This window comes from Dendrobates tinctorius, unplaced genomic scaffold, assembly GCF_039654945.1.
Source record: "Dendrobates tinctorius isolate UK_male_01 unplaced genomic scaffold, ASM3965494v1 ptg000038l, whole genome shotgun sequence".
Classification (NCBI taxonomy): Eukaryota; Metazoa; Chordata; class Amphibia; order Anura; family Dendrobatidae; genus Dendrobates; species Dendrobates tinctorius.
In genome coordinates, this window is record NW_027361706.1 from 11,764,065 (window position 1) to 11,786,891 (window position 22,827).

At 47.5% G+C, this 22,827-nt stretch overlaps 1 protein-coding gene across 1 annotated transcript in view; it reads left to right on the plus strand.

Moving 5' to 3' along the window:
- Positions 1-1,066: 1,066 nt before the first annotated feature.
- Positions 1,067-22,827, plus strand: part of FAM120A (family with sequence similarity 120 member A) — a 72,955-nt gene continuing 51,194 nt past the window's right edge. Inside the window, exons 1-2 of the mRNA XM_073574212.1 lie at positions 1,067-1,733; positions 17,233-17,479. Coding sequence (XP_073430313.1) covers positions 1,260-1,733; positions 17,233-17,479 — 721 coding nt within the window. The 5' untranslated portion in view covers positions 1,067-1,259. The remainder of the gene's footprint in view (positions 1,734-17,232; positions 17,480-22,827) is intronic.

Genomic DNA, 22,827 nt, shown 5'->3' on the forward strand with positions numbered 1-22,827 from the left:
CGGCGGTGCACTCTCCGGTGTACACAGTATTCCGGGCCGGCGGTGCACTCTCGGGTGCACACAGTATTCCGGGCCGGCGGTGCACTCTCCGGTGCACACAGTATTCCGGGCCGGCGGTGCACTCTCCGGTGTACACAGTATTCCGGGCCGGCGGTGCACACAGTATTCCGGGCCGGCGGTGCACTCTCGGGTGTACACAGTATTCTGGGCCGGCGGTGCACTCTCGGGTGTACACAGTATTCCGGGCCGGCGGTGCACTCTCCGGTGTACACAGTATTCCGGGCCGGCGGTGCACTCTCCGGTGTACACTCCCCGGGCCGGCGGTGCACACAGTATTCCGGGCCGGCGGTGCACTCTCCGGTGCACACAGTATTCCGGGCCGGCGGTGCACTCTCCGGTGTACACAGTATTCCGGGCCGGCGGTGCACTCTCGGGTGCACACAGTATTCCGGGCCGGCGGTGCACTCTCCGGTGCACACAGTATTCCGGGCCGGCGGTGCACTCTCGGGTGCACACAGTATTCCGGGCCGGCGGTGCACACAGTATTCCGGGCCGGCGGTGCACTCTCCGGTGCACACAGTATTCCGGGCCGGCGGTGCACTCTCCGGTGTACACAGTATTCCGGGCCGGCGGTGCACTCTCGGGTGCACACAGTATTCCGGGCCGGCGGTGCACTCTCCGGTGTACACAGTATTCCGGGCCGGCGGTGCACTCTCCGGTGTACACAGTATTCCGGGCCGGCGGTGCACTCTCCGGTGTACACAGTATTCCGGGCCGGCGGTGCACTCTCGGGTGTACACAGTATTCCGGGCCGGCGGTGCACTCTCCGGTGTACACAGTATTCCGGGCCGGCGGTGCACTCTCCGGTGTACACAGTATTCCGGGCCGGCGGTGCACTCTCCGGTGTACACAGTATTCCGGGCCGGCGGTGCACTCTCGGGTGTACACAGTATTCCGGGCCGGCGGTGCACTCTCCGGTGTACACTCCCCGGGCCGGCGGTGCACACAGTATTCCGGGCCGGCGGTGCACTCGGGGCCGGCTCCTCCCGTTCCGGTTTCCTGTCCCCCTCCTCTCTCTCTCCAGCACACATCCCCGGACATGGCTCTGTAGACAGCACATGGCGGCCGCGGCCATGCAGAGCCCCCCCAAACCATCCAGCACCCCCCCGCTCTTCCTCCGCCACTAGACACCCGACACTACTCCCGACACACCCGCCCATCCCACCACCACCACCACAATAAGCAGCAGCGGCGACATCATGGGGGTGCACGGCTTCCAGGACTACATCGAGAAGCGCTGCCCGGGCGCGGTAGTCCCGGTGGAGCTGCAGAAGCTGGCCCGCGGCAGCTTAGTTGGGGGCGGCCGGCAGAGACCCCCGCAGACCCCGCTCCGCCTACTCATCGACGCCGAGAACTGCCTGCACCGGCTGTACGGCGGCTTCTACACCGACTGGGTGAGCGGGGGCCAATGGAACCACATGCTGGGCTACCTGGCGGCCCTGGCCAAGGCCTGCTACGCCGGCAACATCGAGCTCTTCGTCTTCTTCAATGGCGCCCTGGACAAGGCCCGGCTCCACGAGTGGGTGAAGCGGCAGAGCAACGAGCGGCAGACCGGCCAGCAGATCATCCACCACGTCCAGAACAAGGGCACCCCGCCCCCCAAGGTCTGGTTCCTGCCCCCCGTGTGCATGGCCCACTGCATCCGCCTGGCGCTCGTCCGCTTCCACATCAAGGTGAGACAGGTGCAAGAGGCCGAGCCCCCTATAGGAAGCTGAGCCCCCCTGTTACCCTGTGCCCCCTGCAAGAGGCCGAGCCCCCTATAGGAAGCTGAGCCCCCCTGTTACCCGAGCCCCCTGCAAGAGGCCGAGCCCCCTATAGGAAGCTGAGCCCCCCTGTTACCCTGTGCCCCCTGCAAGAGGCCGAGCCCCCTATAGGAAGCTGAGCCCCCCTGTTACCCTGTGCCCCCTGCAAGAGGCCGAGCCCCCTATAGGAAGCTGAGCCCCCCCTGTTACCCTGTGCCCCCTGCAAGAGGCCGAGCCCCCTATAGGAAGCTGAGCCCCCCTGTTACCCTGTGCCCCCTGCAAGAGGCCGAGCCCCCTATAGGAAGCTGAGCCCCCCTGTTACCCTGTGCCCCCTGCAAGAGGCCGTGCCACCCCTGTGCACCCCTATAGATGCCCATAGATGTGACTGCCAGGGGGGGCTGCACCTGTATAGATGGCCATAGAATGTCGGGGGGGGGCTGCACCCGTATAGATGGCCATAGAATGTCGGGGGGGCTGCACCCGTATAGATGGCCATAGAATGTCAGGGGGGGGCTGCACCCGTATAGATGGCCATAGAATGTCAGGGGGGGGCTGCACCCGTATAGATGGCCATAGAATGTCAGGGGGGGGCTGCACCCCTATAGATGGCCATAGAATGTCGGGGGGGGCTGCACCCCTATAGATGGCCATAGAATGTCGGGGGGGGCTGCACCCCTATAGATGGCCATAGAATGTCGGGGGGGGCTGCACCCCTATAGATGGCCATAGAATGTCGGGGGGGGGGGGCTGCACCCCTATAGATGGCCATAGAATGTCGGGGGGGGGCTGCACCCCTATAGATGGCCATAGAATGTCGGGGGGGGGGCTTGACCCCTATAGATGCCCATAGAATGTCGGGGGGGGGGTTTTCACACGTCTAGATGCCCATAGGATGTCAGGGGGGGTTGCACACGTATAGATGCCCATAGAAGTTATTGCATGGTTGGTTCCACCTAAACAACTGGTCGCCCCTCATTGCTTTCTGGCGTTATCATTCCCTCTGTATGTCCTCTGGGCATAGCCGCCCACCGCCATGTCTGCCATCAGCTGTAAATCGGACTAATGCCAGCAATATATGTCTCTGCTGTAGCCAGAATAATCATGGTGAAGTTGCACCTCCCCACCTGTGCCGTGGCTGCTGACAGTGTGCCAGTCAAAAATACCTTTGAGCGATGGCGTCTTTTGGCCCCACACAGCAGATGGTGCTCTATATGATATGATGTGGGTATGGCGGGGCCTTCTGCCACTTCCACCAGTCCGGTCATTTACATGATGGTTCTAGAGCAAGCGAGGCCGGAAGCCCACCCTAGGGGGATGCCAACAAGGCCTACTGTCAATGGAAAAATAAAAGTCCTAGTAGGGGGGAGTCCTAATGGAGGATGGACCGGACATGTTGGATTTCAGTATGCCACATTCTTTATTTCCATAGCACACATAATATGGTGTCCGGGGGTCTGTCTGCCCCTTATTCCTCTCTGCCCATGAGATCGCTATGCTTGAGCCAAGCGTGTATGGGGAGAGGGTACAGTATATGGTTTTGGATACTTTCTTAAGGAGCAGAAAAGCTGCATTGTGCATCGGATTATCCAGCCCCCGGCGCGTGGCTGAGACTGGAGCAGCTGGCATCTACATGCCGGGAAACTTTCCTGTGTGGATGTTCGTGGATTTCGCCCCTTTTATTGTGCCGTCCCGGTAGAAATCGATGTGTCCCGTAATACGCGGGCTAGCTGTCACAATAGAGGGGGGATTGTCGTATCAGACGATGACCCTGGGGGTGCAGTGCGACAGTCTATCTGTTGATTTGAGGCTAGTCATCTTCACGCCGAAGGGTTAATCCCTCTTGTGTTTTCAGGAACGCAGCTCTGATTAGCTAGCCGACTTCCTGCTTTGGGGGGCTTCTGTTTAATAGTTTGGACTAGCGGCAGCATTACTTTGCATCGTCACACCGCTAGCCCAAACTGTGCCCTCTCCCCAATGCAGTGCCGGATCGGCAGCTTCAGAGCGATGCTCATACTCGGCCACCACTCCCAGAACAGCAGCAGTGGCCGATCACCTTGGCAATGAGCAGTAAACAAAGATTTGGCGAGAACGAAGACTAATTTTAATAAGCAAATTGCAAAGTTGCTTTATTTGCAAGCACTTTACAAATGTCCACATCTTGGAAGATGCAAATTACTCTTGAATGTGCACAATCCGTGGCTTGGTGCTAGTGATCGGACCGTGTCTGGATGCTAAAATATTCTCAGTTTTAGCGTTTCTCTTGTTCGAGCTGCAGTTTGTGCTCCAGAGGAGGCATTCTGTGACTGCAGACAGGACGCTACAATCCTAGGACGCTATTTTTCCAGTATGCGGAGCTGTCCTTGGTCACCCGTTCTCTGTGCTTCTACTGGTGTACTTTCCTTCTTTTCCGCAGTCTATCGGTGATCTGTATCGCTCAGGGTCTTATGTAAGTGACGGGCAACCAAAATCAATGGTAGGAATAGCTACATACATGCAAGCAAAATAGTAATGCCGGCTCTTCCTCTTGGGGGGTCTATATATGTGAATGAGCGTATTGAGATTTCCTCCATGTGGGACAGGATTTACCATGCAGATACAGAAGGACTATGGAGGGGTGAAATTGGCCTCCAAGCCGATGCGAAATTCCCATTAGATGCGGATTGCAGCCACAATTCACAGATGAATTAAGTGGAAAGTTTGTAACGGAAAATAAATATCGATGAGCAAATGTGCTCGGATAAGGTCTTATGTCCTGACGGACGGATAATCCTTGGCATGGGTTGTGACTCGAACGTATTTTTCGAGCACGCTGAAGACACTGTTAGGACCCGAGCATGCTCAGATAACACCTTATCCAAGCACATTCGCTCATCAGTAAAAAAATAACAGTGCATGGAGCTGGCCATACACTTAAGGCTATGTGCACACACTGTGGAATCACCTGCGGGTTTTTCCCCGCGGAACCGCAGGTAAAGTGACCTGCGGTTTTTCCCTGCGGTTTCACACCTCTACTATGTTAAAGGTGTGAAACCGCAGTGGAATCCGCAGAAACAATTGACATGCTGCGGTTTATAAACCGCAGCGTGAGCACTGCGGTTTTGAAAACCCATAGGGTTACATGGTACTGTACCATGTCTGCGGAACTGCTGCGGTTCTGCAGGGCCTGAACCGCAGCAAAAACCGCAGCGTGTGCACATAGCCTAAGATGGCAGTCAGACGATCGCTGCTTTGGCTGACAGCCATCTTTACCTTCTCTTCCATACACAGGCACGCTCCTCTGTTTTCTGTGCGAAAGCTGCTGACTGACACATCGGCCGGCGGCTTACTCAGGGGAGGACAATGCGATCGGCATTCCAAAATCAACATCTCTCCTGACCATCAGTCGGCCGGTGCCCCCCCCCACCATACATACCATCAGTCAAATCTGTCGGTATCTGTAGGTTCAGACGCCATTTGTGAGATGTGTATTGGGGCCTTAAGGCTGCATTCACGCATCTGTGTGTGCTACCATGCAAGAGAAACGGATTGATTTGCCTCTTATTTTTCTCGTAGTTGCTTCCGTATATATATATATATATATATATATAATATATAATTTTTTTTTTTTATCTTTTTGTATCTCTAGACTCTTAGCAATGTATTAGTTAAACATGGATGAAACTAGGATGCGGCACTAAAGTAGAAAGTCTGTCTTCCTTGCGTCCGCGTTTTATTCAGATCCCTATACACTTGAATGACCGAGACTGATCCCCAAACTCGGATGAGAATGGGACATGTTCTGAGTCTCTCAAATCCAACGTGGTGATCCCAAATTTATTCAATGCTATGGTAACGATTACGGCCCGATATCAATCCGACAGTGTGTGTGTGTAAGCAGACTAAGGCTACGCTCAATAATACTGAATAGAAATTGGGCAATATTTAATATATATATATATATATATATATACTAGATGGAGGTCCGATGCTGTCGCATCGGGAGGGCGGTAATGTCACTATGGGGGCAGGCTTTGCAGCGTTGAGAATCCCCCCCCCCCCCCCCCCCATGTGCTCACCCACCTATCCACTCTCTCTTTCCCCATGTGCTGACTTCTCCCATCTGTGCTCTCGTCTTTGACCTGTCTGCCCCATGTGCTATCCCCCTTGTCTGCTGTCTCTCTCCTTCCTGTGGTGCTGTGTTCTCTCCTCATGTGCTATCCCCCTTGTCTGCTGTCTCTCTCCTTCCTGTGGTGCTGTGTTCTCTCCTCATGTGCTATCCCCCTTGTCTGCTGTCTCTCTCTCCTTCCTGTGCTGTGTTCTCTCCTCATGTGCTGTCCCGTTTGTGCTGTCTCCCCCTGTGCTCTGTCTTTGTCACCCCTGTGTGCTTTCTCTCTCCCCCATTCTGCTGTCTTCTCCTCTCATGTCATCTCTTGTTTGACCTGTGTACCCCATCACTAAACAGTCAGTGCACAGCATGTCAGGAGGAATTTCTATTTAAAAGGGTTTTCCCGTGAACGAAAAATTGTCTGTGTCTGACCGTGTACGGAGCATACCACATCTCCTGGGCAGGGGATGAAGCAAAAGACAGTACTGACATTACAGCAGGAAACCGCAGAGGATACATTTTGTGAGGTAAAATATTGTTTAAAAACAGTCAGTGAAATATTTTACCTCACAAAATGAATCCTCTGTGATCCCCTGCTGTAATGTCAGTATTGTCTGTTGCTTCCTCCCCTGCCCAGGAGATGTGGTATGCTCCGTACATGGTCAGACACAATTTTTAAAATGAACTTTAGTTGGTGGGACCCCTTTAACGTGACCGGCTTCCACCGCTTGTAGACACGTCGCGCGTCTGCCGCCGGGATCAGCCGAATGATTCACTGCGCCTGCGCGGAATTCACGCAGGCGCAGTGCAACGGTGTTCTGCTGGTGGCACCGTGTGAGAGATGCGTACCGCGTATAGAGTGGATGTGTGTGGTGCGACGGTGTTCTGTTGGTGGTACCGCGCAAGAGGCTGTGTGAGTGTAAGGCCGGGATCACACTTCCATGTGATATGCGAGAATCTCGCACGAGTTTCTCTCATCAACACCCGGCGCTACCGCTGGCACTTGGGACCGCAGCCGGGTGTTGATGCGAGATTCTCGCATCTCACACAGTAGTGTGATCCCGGCGTGAGTGTGTGGTGCGACGGTGTTCCGCTGGTGGTGGCAATAGGTTGGTACCAGCAGCAGTTTCCATATTGAGACACCCATCACTTGGGTGTCCCAATATGGCGGTCGGTGAACTTCCTCCGCTTGGAATTCTGGGATACGTTCACATCTGGACAGAACAGGAAATGAAAACATTACAAGGCAATTATATAAATAGATACATATTTTTTTCTTAATTTATTAAAATTGTAATTCTATTTTATTTATATATTTTTTCCGTTCATGTGAACTTGGCCTCAGGGTGAGAATCGGTGACTTATAACCGCCTACTACCCACTGTTGTATTGTATATGTCTGACCATGGCAACCTGCAGATTCTGGTATTGTCTTGAAAGTGGAAGGAAGAAATGGAAGCGCTTCTTTAGGCTGCCATGGCAACCGCTCTGCTTTTATATCTGCACGCTTCCCAAAAAAATAAGGTCACCAGTGTCACCTCCAGATGTCAGACTCTCAGCATCTCTATAAAGTGAAGTTCCCTTCATAATAAATGTAGAGACTGAAAAAAAAACCCCAGTACTATCCGAAAATCTCCCTGTCTTCTGCAACAACGCCCTACCGCCACTGTCGAATACTCAGCAGTGCATGCTGGGAGATGTGCCATTGTTATACCGCTCGCTGGAGCCCGATCTCTTACATGGGAGGAAAATTACTAGAAAGCAGCAGAACTTTGGTTTTTAAAATGGATCTCCGCCTAAAATTATTTTTAGAATAATCCGATCACTTAGCAGGCTCTGCCTATGTCCAAGCTTTGCTTACGATTTTCCTGCGCACTTTGACAGAAGAGCGGAGTCACTGGCTGCCATGGAGACACAGCTAAAGCTTATTTTAATATGGCGTTGTTAGGCAGTGCTCCCTTAGCAACTAGTCCATCTCAATTATTCGGGGATCTGCCATACTGAAAGTGTAGCTTCGCATGTCTTTTGCGGCCACACTAATCAGATTTTTGTGCCCCACGGCCTGTGTAATGGGCTTGTACATTACACCGTCATGGCCCCTAGTTTTGCCTAGACGTCTTCGCCATGAAGCGGTATTTTGAGTTTGTCTGCCGTCCAGTCCTGTTCTCCATGGCTGCCAGGCCGGGGCATTCTTCCGTTTTTTGCCCCGTATCATGGGCGCCTCTTGTGTTTACTAGGCCTCAAATTACCTCATGATGTTGCGACATCATGGCATTGAAGGACCTAGTGAGCGCCCAGGATGCTGGACTGAGAAGTTGAGACTGCCCTGGCATCCAGTCCGGTCTTCCGCGGTAGCCAGTCCGGCATCCTGGCGCTCACTAGGACCTGCAGTGCCATGATGTCGCACGTCATGAGGGGGTTTGAGGCCTAGTAAACGCAAGAGGCGCCCAGATACCGGGCACAAAAGTGAAGAATGTCATGGAGGATCAGACCAACATTAACACCAAGGATTCTGCTGCAGAGCGTTTTATCGGAGCCATTTTCTTGCCGTTCTTGCATTGTGCCATTATAATCTCTGGCACACATGACCTTTGAGTCTCGCTATCCCTGTGTGTAACCGGAAACTGCAGCTCTTTGACATCGAGGTTTTCCTTTAGTCGGTTAATTACCAGCCGCGCAATGTGCATGTGTAAAGTAGAGCGGCCATGTCTAAACGGCCTTGGGATGGGCCGGGAGCTCGATCCCTGATGCCTGGATCCATTGCACTGAACATACCTCAGTATTGAGGCTTCCCCCTTCCCTACTGTGGTATTGCCGCCAACTTCTCCTCTTGGCACCGCTTAGAGACCGGTTACAGGAAACCTGGCAGAATACAATATCCTAAGTGCACGGCCATCGGTGGCTCTTTGCCGAGTTTGGTTTCAGCAGCAGAAATTTCTGAGCCATGCCAAAGTACTTCATCTATAAAGTCATTTTATGAGGAATATTGGTGATCGACTGAGATCACTGATCACTCAGATTCTATATCTCCTTTTTAGGGGTATTAACAAGTCATCATGAGGGGGTCTGACTGCTGAGATCCCAGCTGATTTCCAGAACCAGGGGACTTGTGTTCCTATTTTGAAATTTGAACTCGTTCCCGTCGCAGACCCTTTTTCATTTTTGCGCTTCGGTTCTTTCCTCCCTTTTTTTTTTTCTAATTTTTTTTTTGTTTGCGCATATGAGGGCTTTGTTTTTGCAGAACAAAATTTTTTTTCCCCCCCATACAATGTATTGAAAAATGGGGGAGAAAAATAATTCCAAGTGGGGAGAAATGGTTAGAAAAATTCTACAAAAACAAACGCAGTTCCGCCATTGTTATTTGGGTCTCATTTTCACAACGCTCAAGTGATTGGTAACGATGACCTGGCAGCATACGTCTTCGATCAGTAAGCTTACAGAAATACCAAACTTGTGTAGTGTTTGTTTTTTATTTTTTTTTAATTTAGTGGTTTAAAATACAAAATTTTGTATAGAAAAGAAAAATTTAGTTGTCTTTCCATTTTCTTAGTTCTTAACTTTATTATTATTGACAGGGCTTTTTTTTGTGTTGCGAACGGTTTTTATTAATAATATATTGGGGTACATATAGTGTCCTTTAGTTATATTTTTGGAGGGGAGGAGTGCCGACCAACAGACAGCAATTCCAGACTTTTTTTTTCCCCCTTTTTTATGGCATTTTCGTATGGGTCAAATCATTTTTATATTTTGGACTTTTATGGACCCAAAACCAAATATGCTCAAGGGGAGCATAATAAACACCTCACTTGGATGGCGCAGCTTAAAGGGAACCCGTCACCAGGTCTTCCCTATATAAACTATATCCATCACCCTTTTTCGGCTAATTTTTTGCCAAGCAGTCCGATGGACGTCTCCTGACTGTGCTCAGTGCCACCTCGGACCTCACAATCTCCAGCCTCGATGGCCGTGGCCGATGTCATCCACACCACCTGTTGTACCTGTGCACCTCCTGTTTGTGCGAAAGTTGATGACGTAGAAGACGTCGGTCAAGGCAGGAGAGAAGCCGATAGCAGGGACTGAGGAGGCCTCTCTCTATATGGAAAGGAACAATCCTAATGGGCACTTTCTCAGGTATGAGGGTGTGCTGTGATCTTATGAAGGGGTTGCAGTAGTGTTATTAAAGAAGACAGAAAGGTGGTGGATACAGTTTATATATGGATAATATGGCGACGGGTTCCCTTTTCAAATGCCGCTGCCTGGGGTTGACAGGGGGCATTTGAGTGGTTGACGGCAGCGAACGGAGCTAGATCTGGTCATTGCTGTTATAAATTAGCCAGCACCCGCTACGTATGGTCAGGAGCCCGCTCTATGCACCCGCGGCCGGTGGATGTTAGGAAGATAGATGAGTCAACAATCGGTTGCCGGCTGTTTCCATCTTTTATGGGCAGGCATCTGATCTCTGTGGGACTTTCCATTGCCCTCATTGCGCCGCTCTAGTGAGTTTCTCCTATTTGTTGGCTAAGCTGTGATTTCTTCCCTCCCTCCGGCCATGTCCGCCACAACAGGTGTCTCGGGCTTGCATGACTTGGTACAGGTCTGCTTACACACATTAGTCTATAGGATATGACCTTCCAAGCGGAGAGATTAGTAACCAGAGCTTACGGCATTATCTCCCGCCCTATCTACAAGATTATACCATGGTGGTGGCTGGGAGAGATGCAGGGCGTAGAATAATCCATTAACCCTTCTCTGGCGCTTTTCTTCTGGGAGTGAACACCAGATCTGTCAGTGTTCCCAGGACCGGTTTTAGCACCGTGTATATATAAGGCTTGTCATTATTTTTGAGCGTTAATATGTCTCTAGTAATAAAGATGGCTGTAAATAGTACAGGTCCGAGGCCTGACGGCCATCTTTTCTGCTTTCATGAATGATTCCATGTTCTATAGATGCGCTGATGACCCTAAGCGCCTCGTCTACATTTTGTAGGGTTATCGAAGAGAAGACTCGTGTCTGACAGTACGGCTCGGCGCCCCCGGCATCACAGATCTGTGCTTTTATACAATTTACTGCACTACTATACTCAAAAAATGTATAACCTGTATTTTACATATACTTTTGCTCAGGGTCTGGTCCAATCCTGGTTTTGGTTGACGACTGCCTCCACATTTGCTTTGTTTATCGGTCGGGGCAGTAGGTCCCGTGGTCACCGCCTTGTCCGCCCATGGTTGGGCACTGGCGCTGTGTAATTATTTGCTACCTGATAAGTAACACGTTGGTGATCTGTCAGCAGAGATTACCGCACTTCCCTCTCGAGCTGGCCGCTTGCCCCGGTGATGCAGGAAGTGTGGGTGTTGTACCGTGCACCTCCTTTTCTTGTAGATGGCAGAATTTTAACCCTTTTTTTGTGTGACTAACACCACGTAATGTGTTCACCTACCCGAGCCCACGAGCATTGGTCTTCTCAGTAGAAGACGACGTGAGCCGACAGGTCTTCATAGATGAGGAAGCCTTAACTTCTTGTTGACTGTTCCTTATGTAGGCATTGTCTCTTAACAAGACATCAAAGCCCCTCCCCCCAAAACCTTGAGATAGCTGTGGTTATATCCCCCGACTCCATACACAGGAGCGCTAGCTTACCTTGCCGAGAACGAAAGGATCGGCACTAGTGATGAGCGAGTACACTCGATGTTCGGGTTTTTCCGAGCATGCTCGGGTGTCCTCCCAGTATTTTGGCGTGCTCGGAGATTTAGTTTTCGTCGTCTCAGCTGCATGATTTGCGGCTGCTAGACAGCCTGAATACATGTGTGGAATGCCTGTTTGTTAGGGAATTCCCACATGTATTCAGCCTGTCTACAAGCCGCAAATCATGCAGCTGAGACGACGAAAACTAAATCTCCGAGCACGCCAAAATACTGGGAGGTCACCCGAGCAACGAGTATACTCACTCATCACTAATCGGCAGCAGAACATCTTACAGGCCAGGTCCTTATCTCACCTGACATGTGCCAGGGAAAGGTCTGGTGTCCCTATTCGATTATTCGCCAAACTCATTGATATCGGCAGGTACGACCAACGTTGGTCTACTGTGTGCAGTCTCCATTGTGCTGCAAGGTAATGAAATCTGCAGTCGTATTGTGATTCTTAAAAAAAAAAAACTAAGAAAATAAAATGTTTTGAGGACCATATGTCCTTGCAAAATTCATGGAGATCTGTCCAGTTTTTGTTTTGTTTTTTTTTTTACTGTCATCACAGATAAAAAAACAACAATACAAGTCTATGGTTCCATGAAAGGGATAGATGGCGTCAGTTTAGTCCGGGTGATTAGCATTACAATGGATTGAATAACCTTTGTCATCTACTTAAAAATCACTGCTGGTGAAAAGTGACACAGGGACCAAATACTGATGAAACCGGGGTGCAAAACACTGATGACACTCGGACCTGTTTTTTTAGCGTATGTGTGAATGAGGCCTAAAGGGCTTCTCCTCTTTGGACAATCTCTACTTGTTTGAGGATCCCCCTTGACTTTAAGCCGATCGCATTGTCCCTCTGTTGGACCTCCTGTGATCAGCAGTAATCTGTGGAACCCGACAAAATCATCAGCAGTTTTATTACCAATTTCTCATAAAACTAATTTTGCCCACATTTCTCCGAGATTCTGCCCCTCCAGGGATGAGACAAAATAGCTTATTATGACTTATAGGGGTAGTCCCATCTCCCAAGACCCTATTCAAAAATGGAGTAGATGTAATAATAATAACATGCCTCCAGTTAGAAATGTAGTATAGTTTTTCTGATTCACTATGTCTCTTTCCTCATGTGCAGGTATTGCAGGACCTTAGGTATCCATGGTTACAACCAATAGAAAATAGTTATCACTCTATCAATGGTTGTAACCCTGGATACCTAAGGTCCTGCAATGCCTGCACATGAGGAAAGCGACATAGCAAATCAGAAGAACTATACTACATTTCTATTTGGAGGTATTTGTTGTTGTTATTATTACACCTACATATTGAGATGGGAATACCACTTTAACTTTAAGAGCCCTTTCGCATCGGCTCGTAATTGGCCAAACAAGGGTCTACCGATCAAAGGTGTCATTGATCACTTGACTGGATCGATGAATTATTTGGGCATGTATAATACCACTGACAGCAGCACAGCACCCTGTGTAAACTACTCATGTGCTGCCGACAACATGCCTGCTGTATGGAATCTAACAATCGTCTTATCAACTGTTCTGGCTTCGTAGTGTTGGTTTTTCGGCCTAGATGTTCAACCCCTTAGTGAAATATCCTGTACGTGTACATGGTTGAGGGGATAATTGTGTGTGGAGGGGGCTCAGGAGCTATGTTAAATACCCGACATCAGTGTGTAATGGCGCCAGCAAGAGCCAAACTCCATTTGCGGCTGTTAACCATTTAATTGCTGCTATCAATCTCTGACATTGGCTTTTAAATGGATCACGCACATAGATTCCCATTCGCTCCCTGTGATCTGTTCAGTGGGTTGCCATGAAAGCCGGGGGATGGCTTTAATCTTAAAGGAGACCTGGATTTTTCACTACATACTGCAATACTGTGAGATTGCAGTATATAGTATGAGCGATCTGTGGTTCAAGTCGCCCAAAGAAAGTAAAGGTAATCTGTCAAAATGTAGAAATGAACTAGATCGATAAATGCTATAATGAGGAATAATCAAAACGCTAAAATTGTAAAATTGCATTTTGTTTTTAAAATGGAGGGAAAAACCCATCCAAGTTAGTTGCCATAGTTTATCGTAGTGACCTGGAGAATCGTGATTGAGAGGCTGGGTTCACACGTAGCGAAACCCTCGCGGAAATTACCGCGAGAGTTCCGGAATTCCATTCTGCGGGAAAATCGCATTTTAAATTCCCGCGATTTTCCCGTGGAAAAACTAGCATTTTGCAAGCGTAATTAGCTTGCAAAATGCTAGCGTTTTCCAAGCGATCTGTAGCATCACTTGGAGAACTGATTGACAGGTTGGTCACACTCATCAAACATAGTGTTTGACGAGTGTGACCAACTTTTTACTACTGAGGCCGCCTATGCAGCATCAGTAGTAAAAGATAAAATGTAAAAAATAATAAAAAAATAAAAATTGTGTTATTCTTACCTTCCGACGTCCCGCGCAGCCTTCCCGCCTCTCCACGCTCTCGTTCCCAGTAATCCTTTGCGAAAATGTCCGCGATGATGTCTGTTCTCGCAGGATCGCGGTAATTCGCGATGACGTCGCGTGTATGACCGCGAGACTTTGCGATCCCACGAGAACGGACGTCATCGCAGGCATTTTCGCAAAGGATTACTGGGACCGGAGCGTAGAGAGAGGCGGGAAGGCTGCGCGGGACGTCGGAAGGTGAGAATAACAATATTTTTTTATTTTAATTCTATTTTTTACAGGGATATGGTACCCAAAGCCCGGAGGAGTGTCTCCTCTCCTCCGGACCGTGGGTACCATCCGCAATTGTTCTGCTTACTTTTTGCATGGTGGGCACAGCCACATGCGGAAAGTAAGCAGAACAATGTATTCCTATGGGTGCGGGATCGCCGCGATTCCGCAAAATTAATGAGCATGCTGCGTTTTTTACCGTGAAGCGATTCCGCCGCGGTAAAAACAGCAGCATTAGCACAGCATTGCGGAATCCCATAGGAATGCATGGGATGCTTATTTTTCGCTGCAAAATCGCGCGGTTAAAACCGCCGCGGAAACGCGAAGAAAAGCCACGTGTGAACTCAGCCTTATTCTTACAGGTAGATGAGGCCTTGAGCTAGATTTTTAATCCGATTTTGAAGAAATCATCTATTGGGACTCGGCATCTGGGGCGAATGATTGTGACAAAAAAAAGACTTGGCAGAGATGGTGGGAATTGCTTTATTTGGCTGAAGCAAATTTTGTCAGACTCCTTGAAAAAGGATTGTCGAGGTCATTGCTCTTTCTGGTGAGATTTTACATAAGCAACTGTTTTTTTTCTGGGTTTTCCCGTTTATGCTCCCAGTAGTTTTGTGATTCAAGAATTAAATTCTAGCCATCTTAAATGGAAACTGTTTGCTATTTAATCCGAGAGCAGCACGATGTAGGGGCAGAGACCCTAATTCCAGTTATTCCACTCAGTGGGCTGCTGGTTTGTAGTTTCTATACAATCAGTCTCAGCAGGAGATTATCACTAAAGGTGTCATGTCTCATGTAATCCTCTTGTAATGTACAACGCTGCCCCCCACCACTGATTGGCAGCTTTCTGCACGATGTCCATAGAAAGCTGCCAATCAGTGGTGTGGGTGGGGTTATATTTGGCTCCACATTCAGAGCACTGCTAGATCTGCGGCAGAGAAAACTGATTTTAGCAAACGTAAAGCAAGCAGCCCAGTAAGTGACATCGCTGGAATCAAGGTCTCTGCCCCTACTGCACCAAACAGCCAAGTAATGACACAGACAGACATATTTATTGTGCAAGGATCACATCGCAGTGCACGGACACCTCTCCTGACCTGAGCGTGACAGCGTGATGTATTACTATGCAGTGCACGGACAGGCCCGACACCTCTCCTGAATAGAGCGTGACAGCGTGATATATTTCTATGCAGCTGTCACACTCAGGTCCGGAGAACCGACGGTCAGTCCATGGTTTTCGACGCGATCCTCACACGAGAAATACGTGTGTCTGCCTGCCCCCTATGTGATACATCGCTGGAATCAGGCTCTCTGTCCTTACACCAATCTGCTGTCAGATTACATAAAACTGCTGACAGATTACGTTCTGGCACTGCTCGAATAAGAGTGCCAGACACAATTCCACAGCAGGTCTGGACCAAACTGGGTGGATTTTCGAAAATCAAGGAAGTTTTTATAGTATTACTTATAGTTTTTTGTTTTTTTTTTACCAAGATGCATAGGTCTGCATAATAGCTGTAGAACTAGAACGATTTGCTAGATTTTCCATTTCGGTGTGTTTTTTTCCTGCAGACAAAGCCCTTTTATCCACACTTTCACAATATTTTTTTTTACACGTGTTTAGAGTGCGGATTACATGTGTACTTTTGTTTACATTATTGTTAATAAAGTTAGTTTTATTCACCAAAAATGCCGCCTGTGCAGGAGATCTCTCTAATCCCATAGCTTTTTGCTGGTACTGTAAATAGCAGCCTTTAGTTTGCATACAAAAAACACTGAGTGTGAACAAAGCCTGAGAAATATTGGAACAATAAAGTATTGGAAAGAATCCAGTATGACCCCCGCTGGCCCTTGATTCACAGTAGAGGTGATTGACACTTGATCCACACACTGTGTTTTGCCGCTGTGATCTTGGTATGCAGCGCAGAACTGAAGACTGCTGCCTTGACACCTGTTACCCGGAATCTCTGTCCTCAGGTTCTCTGGGATTCCTGTCTGACTGTGAATGACTCCACCAGTGACAGCATCACTGATGCGGAAAGCTACGTCTTTGCTGCATTTTTGGGAGATATTGTCCCTTGAATGCTGTAGGTCTAGTATTGTAGCTGTGGCACATTGGCATTTTTAGCATGTTTATTCCTTTAAGATGCCATGGACCTTAGATAACCGGTGGGCAAACATCCTTTTCTCCCCAAAAAAATCATTTTTTGGGGGTAGAGTTGAGAGCCCCTAGACTAATTTGTATGTTGGTCTTTGTTGCGGGCGGGCTAGTCTGTTGCGGGCGGGCTAGTCTGTTGCGGGCGGGCTAGTCTGTTGCGGGCGGGCTAGTCTGTTGATTTTGCTGCCAGTCACCCAGCATTTGGGGCTTCATTAACATGTCCCTGACATTTTAGGTAATGTTTCAATATAATCTGTTGTGTGGACATGAGGAGTAACACTATCTTTGGCCATTATGTGACTTGTATCCTGCATTTTTTACCACTTTTACCTCCATGGGATTTCTCTCTAATTTTTAGTTCTCTTGGAGCGATTTGCTAGAGACTGGTTGCTATGTCTCCTATTCAAAGTATACCAAGAGAATCAGCGTGGAGGACATAATACAGCAGTATTGAGCAGTGTGACTGTGCATCCAGCCCTAGGAGCTGCAGCACGACATCTACCTGTGTATGTCTGGTCTCTCACAGGCCGGTTTGCTCCTCAATCCCCTATCCCTAGAGTATAATAGGTATATCTTGATGCATCGCTGTTGCGAATAGCTGTCTTGTTTTGGGCAGGGTAGAGTTGAGCTGTCTTTTCAGTGTAAAAAATTTAGGAGGGAGGGGAAGAGGTGGCTCATGAGGAGGAAGTAGCAGAGTTCTCTGGTATTTTACAAAGTTTCTTACAATGTTCTCATTATTTTACGTCTTCCTGTAACCATCTTCCTTTTTATTACAGGTCGCCCAGAGCATTGAAGACCATCACCAAGAAGTTATAAGTTTCTGCCGAGAAAATGGTTTCCATGGCCTTGTTGCCTACGATTCAGACTACGCTCTGTGCAACATCCCATACTACTTCAGTGCCCATGCGCTAAAGCTGAGCCGCAACGGGAAAAGTATCACAACCAGCCAGTATCTGATGCACGAGGTGGCCAAACAACTGGACCTCAACCCCAACCGCTTTCCCATATTTGCTGCTCTTCTAGGTAACCTTTTTTGTTTTATTCAATACTAGCTTGGCCTGTGTGAAATTTCCGCACATTGGTCGTCGGGGGCGCAGACAATTTCAGAAAAAGCAAGCTGGTCAAATGTAAATGTGTTTCATGAGCTGATGAACACAGACAGGTATTTATATATGTAGATTGGTAATACAATAAATTGGTTTGATAAGTAGAGGCCAAAAAATGTTTTCCGGTTGAGGTGCCACCTGCAGGTCATTGTGTCTTTCTGCAGGTTTATGAAAATAAATGTTTAAACTGTATTTAGTGATAAAATCGTGAATATGTGGTTTGTTTCGCTGTTTTCTTGCTGAAAGGGGGCAAGTTTACCTTTCAAATGGTGTATCATTTGTGTGTGTGTGTGGGGCGAAGTAATCAGAGAAAAAGCAGTGCATGTTTACAAATGTGTTGTAGTGTGCTTTGGGGTACTGTGTTGCCACCTGCAGGTCATTTTTCCTTACTGGGCAGCACGGTGGCTCAGTGGTTAGCGCTGCAGCCTTGCAGCGCTGGAGTCCTGGGTTCGAATCCCACCAAGGACAACATCTGCAAGGAGTTTGTATGTTCTCCCCGTGTTTGCGTGGGTTTCCTCCCACATTCTAAAGACATACTGATAGGGAATTTAGATTGTGAGCCCCATCGGGGACAGTGATGAAAATGTGTGCAAACTGTAAAGCGCTGCGGAATGTTAGCGCTATATAAAAATAAAGATTATTATTATTATTACTGCAGGTTTATGAAAATTAATGTTTAAGCTGTATTTTGTGATCAAATCGTGGATGTGTGGTTTGTTTGGCTATTTACTTGCTGAAGGGGGCAAGTTTACCTTTCAAATGGTGTATCATTTGTGTGTGTGGGTGCAGTATGAACGAGGATACAAAGGAATCACCGAAAAACAGTGTTTAGAAATAATAGAATAGATTTACATTTTTATGCCCATTTTATGCACTGTTGAGAATCGGTTGAAATAAATTTTTTGTGAAAATTCTGCCAATAGCAACTTATCTTTGTAACATCCTTTTTAGCGTTTTTTATGGTCGTTGCCTTCAAGATCCTCTGGGGCGTGTCTTCAGGATCTTTGTATTGTTATCCTGGGAGCCACGCCCCCTTGGAAAGAGACCAGGAAAACAGCACTAAATATGTGCCGATATCTCTGGACCCGTATGGTAGAGTTTCAAAAACAAAAAAAGCATCCCCTAGGTGAGCAACACCTTTTTCATTTTTCCTTTCTCCTTAAATAAGACTATAGTATACGTCCCCCCCCCCCCCCCGCATAGATTTTATCCATCCATCTGTCATGTGTGCATCCATCCGTATATGCATCTATCTGTGTAGCCATGCATCCATCCGTGTATGCATCCATCTACCTATCCGTATATGCATGCATTTATCCATCTGTGTATGCATGCATCCATCCGTGCGTATATCTGTGCGTGCATCCGTCGATGCATGCATCCATCCAGGGGTCCGTCCGTGTATGCATCCATCCATCCGTTCGTGTATGCATGCATCCTTGTATCCATCCGTGTATGCATGCATGCATGTATCCATCCGTGTATGCATGCGTCCAGCTATCCATCCGTGTATGCATGCATCCTTGTATCCATCCGTGTATGCATGCATGCGTGTATCCATCAGTGTATGCATGCGTCCAGCTATCCATCCGTGTATGCATGCATCCTTGTATCCATCCGTGTATGCATGCATGCGTGTATCCATCCGTGTATGCATGCGTCCAGCTATCCATCCGTGTATGCATCCATCCGTATATATAATAAAATATTTTATCCAACGTAGTTGCAGTGTATATTATCAATCATTGTCTCCTATGAAGCTCCGCCTGTGGCTAGGCTTCATAGAAGTGCCAAGATGGCAGTCATAGGGGTCTTCAGCAGAAACCTGGCTGCAGCGTTAACCCTTTGGTACCCTCTGATTGCATCTTTGATTGCTCCACTTGAATTACACTGTCGAAGATAGACTAACAGCCGCAGTTGGAGCTTCGAGACAGACGCCGGCTATGTAAGAGCCGCATCTAACCCTTCTTGGAAGAATTCTGCTCCTGTGATGCTTCCAGATTTGTAGAACCCAGCGCGGATGTACTGGTACAAGGGTTAAACGGAAATGAAACTTTTTTTTCACTCCCCCTTTGTCTTGTATGGGTGAGCTTGATCTGTGAATCAAAATTAAACATGTCTCAGTTTTGGGGGGGGGGGGGGTTTTCTGCGGACATTCGGTCCATGAAAAACCACAACCATGTGAGCAGCCGCGTACACTGGATATTCTTTCTGTTTGCATTTATGTAGTAACTAGAGGTGTGACGGATGCTATCGCATCGGGAGGGAAGTGTGAGGTGTGTGTCCCGCCACTGCCTGCCCACCCACCTCCATGCAGTCACATTCCGCAAGCCGTGGTCTTTCCTGCCGGACGTGACAGCACGGAGGTGGGTGGGTAGGAAGCAGCAGGATCCGGCGACTGTAGTCATGCGGCGGCGGGTCCAGCGGCAGGTTCCGGCGGCGGGTTCAGTGATGGTGGTGGTGGTCCGGCGTGGGTGTCCCGCTGGTGGTACCACCACCGGGTGCCATATTGGAATACCCATCACTAGGGTATTCCAATATGGCGGTTGGCGTACTTCCGGTCGACGCAGTGAATTATGGGATTCGAGGACATCCAGACGGAAGTGGATGACGGACAATTTAAGGCAAATATATATTAGATGTGTGTGTATATGTGAATACATGTGTGTGTGTGTGTGTGTTGTAAATGGTTTTGTAAATTTTGTTGGAAAAATGAGAAATTGCTGATCAACTTTTAACCCTTATAACGTCCTAACAAAATTAAAGAAGCCACTGCCAGTCACCTCTGGTGGTGACTTATCTACTGTAACTTCAAAACCAAAGATCGGGCATGTTAAAATCCAGCAGGCCTGATCCTTCTTTAGTGCGATATCTGGTGTCAGGAGATAGTTGCGACCTGTCATACACTGATGTAATCAAAATGGGCATTCTGAACGTACTAAAATCCTTCTACCTGGCTGGGATTTTACTTGGTGTGTTGGGGGCTTCATGGTTTACAAGATGTACTTTTGTTTTTTGTTTTTTTTGTAGAGGGAGCACACCCTCGTACTGGAAAATCCCTTAAACCCTTTTACAACATGGGAACTTTTTGTTTTTCCCTTTCATTTTCATCTCCTCTTGTTTCAAGAACCATAACTTTTTATTTCCGTCATTATTTTTTTTTTTTTTGCAGGACGAGATGTGGATTTCAATTATGGCATTCATCTTACTAAATAATGTACTGAGAAACAGAAAAAATCCACATGGCATAAACTGATGGAGGGGGGACCAAAGAAAACTAATTTTGCTTTTTTTTTTTTTTTTTTTGGTCCATAGTGCTGTATGAGGGCTTGTTCAGTTTGTTTGTTTTTTTTCGTTTTTGTGTTTTTCACGCACAGAACTTATGTCTTTATTGATACTGTAGGGTACATATAACATTTTGATCACTTGTTCTTATATTTTTGGTGGAAGTGCAACAACCAGAAAGCGGCAATTCTGGCTCTTCCAGTTCAAATTGTTTAAAATGTATATATTTTCCTTTTTGTTTTTAGTCCCCTTAGGGGACTTTTACTCGCAACCACTCCTACTGTACTGTGGGGAAATAAGTATTTGATCCCTTGCTGATTTTGTAAGTTTTCCCACTGACACAGTCTATAATTTTAAGGGTAGGTTAATTTTAACATTGAGAGATAGAATATCAAAAATAAAATCCAGAAAATCACATTGTATAAATTATGTAAATTTTAATTTCATTTGGCAGTGAGAAATAAGTATTTGATCCCCTACCAACCATTAAGAGTTCTGACTCCTACAGACCAGTTAGACGCTCCTAATTATTATTATTATTTATTATTATAGTGCTATTTATTCCATGGCGCTTTACATGTGAAAAGGGTTGTTCATAATAAAAAGGAGTAAAGTCATCTCAAACAATACGTGTCACGACTGGTACAGGAGGAGAGAGGACCCTGCCCACAAGGGCTCACACTCTACCAATCAGCTCATTACCTTCATTAAAGACAGCTCTTACATAGTCACCTTTATACAAGACTCCTGTCCACAGACACAATTAATCAGTCAGACTCTAACCTCTACAACATGGGCCAGACCAAACAGCTTTATAAGGATGTTAGGGACAAGATCAGAGACCTGCACATAGCTGGAATGGGCTACAAAACCATTAGTAAGACACTTGGAGAGAAGGAGACAACTGTTGGTGCAGTGGTAAGAAAATGGAAGAAATACAAAATAACCGTCAATCGACATCGATCTGGGGCACCATGCGAAATCTCACCTTGTGGGGGTATCCTTGATCATGAGGAAGGTGAGAAATCAGCCTAAAACTACACGGGGGAACTTGTTAATGATTCCCAGGCAGCTGGGACCACAGTCACCAAGAAAACCATTGGTAAGGCTAGTTTCACACTAGTGTTTGGAGATCTTAATCCCATAAAAAACCTTATGGAGGGAGTTGAAGCTCTGAGTTGTCAAGCGACAGGCTCAAAATCGTAATGATTTAGAGATGATCTGCAAAGAGGAGTGGACCAAAATTCCTCCTGACATGTGCGCAAACCTCATCATCAACTACAAAAAACGTCTGACTGCTGTGCTTGCCAACAAGGGTTTTGCCACCAAGTATTAAGTCTTGTTTGCCAGAAGGATCAAATACTTATTTCTCACTGCAAAATGAAAATACATTTATATAATTTATACAATGTGCTTTTCTGGATTTTATTTTTGATATTCTATCTCTCAATGTTAAAATTAACCTACCATTAAAGTTACAGACTGTTCATGTCTTTGTGAGAGGGCAAACGTACAAAATCAGCAAGGGATCAAATACTTTTCTTTATCGCCTTATTGGGGGACACAGATTACCATGGGGTGTATGCTGCTGCTGCTAGGAGGCTGACACTATGCAAAAACAAGAAAATTGGCTCCTCCCCGGCAGTATACACCCACCGACAGATACCAAGTACCTCAGTTTGTGCTTAGTGTCTGTAGGAGGTGGACTGGGATCTTCTCAGATCCGCAGTTAATAATCCCTTTATTTCCTTAGGTGTTTGTCGAACTTTTTAATCTTTTCTCGCTTATTTCTTTCAGGTCATCACATCAGGAAACAGGGTGTAGTTTTCACTCTGATTTCCTATATCAGGCGGCTGAGCGAGCAGTGTGGTGATTTCCCACATCGCAACTCTCAGTACCGCAGGCAGGACCTTTCCCTAACACCAGTCGGTGTTGTGGGCGAATGATGGGTGGCCGGTCCTTGCCAAAACAACCCCTCAC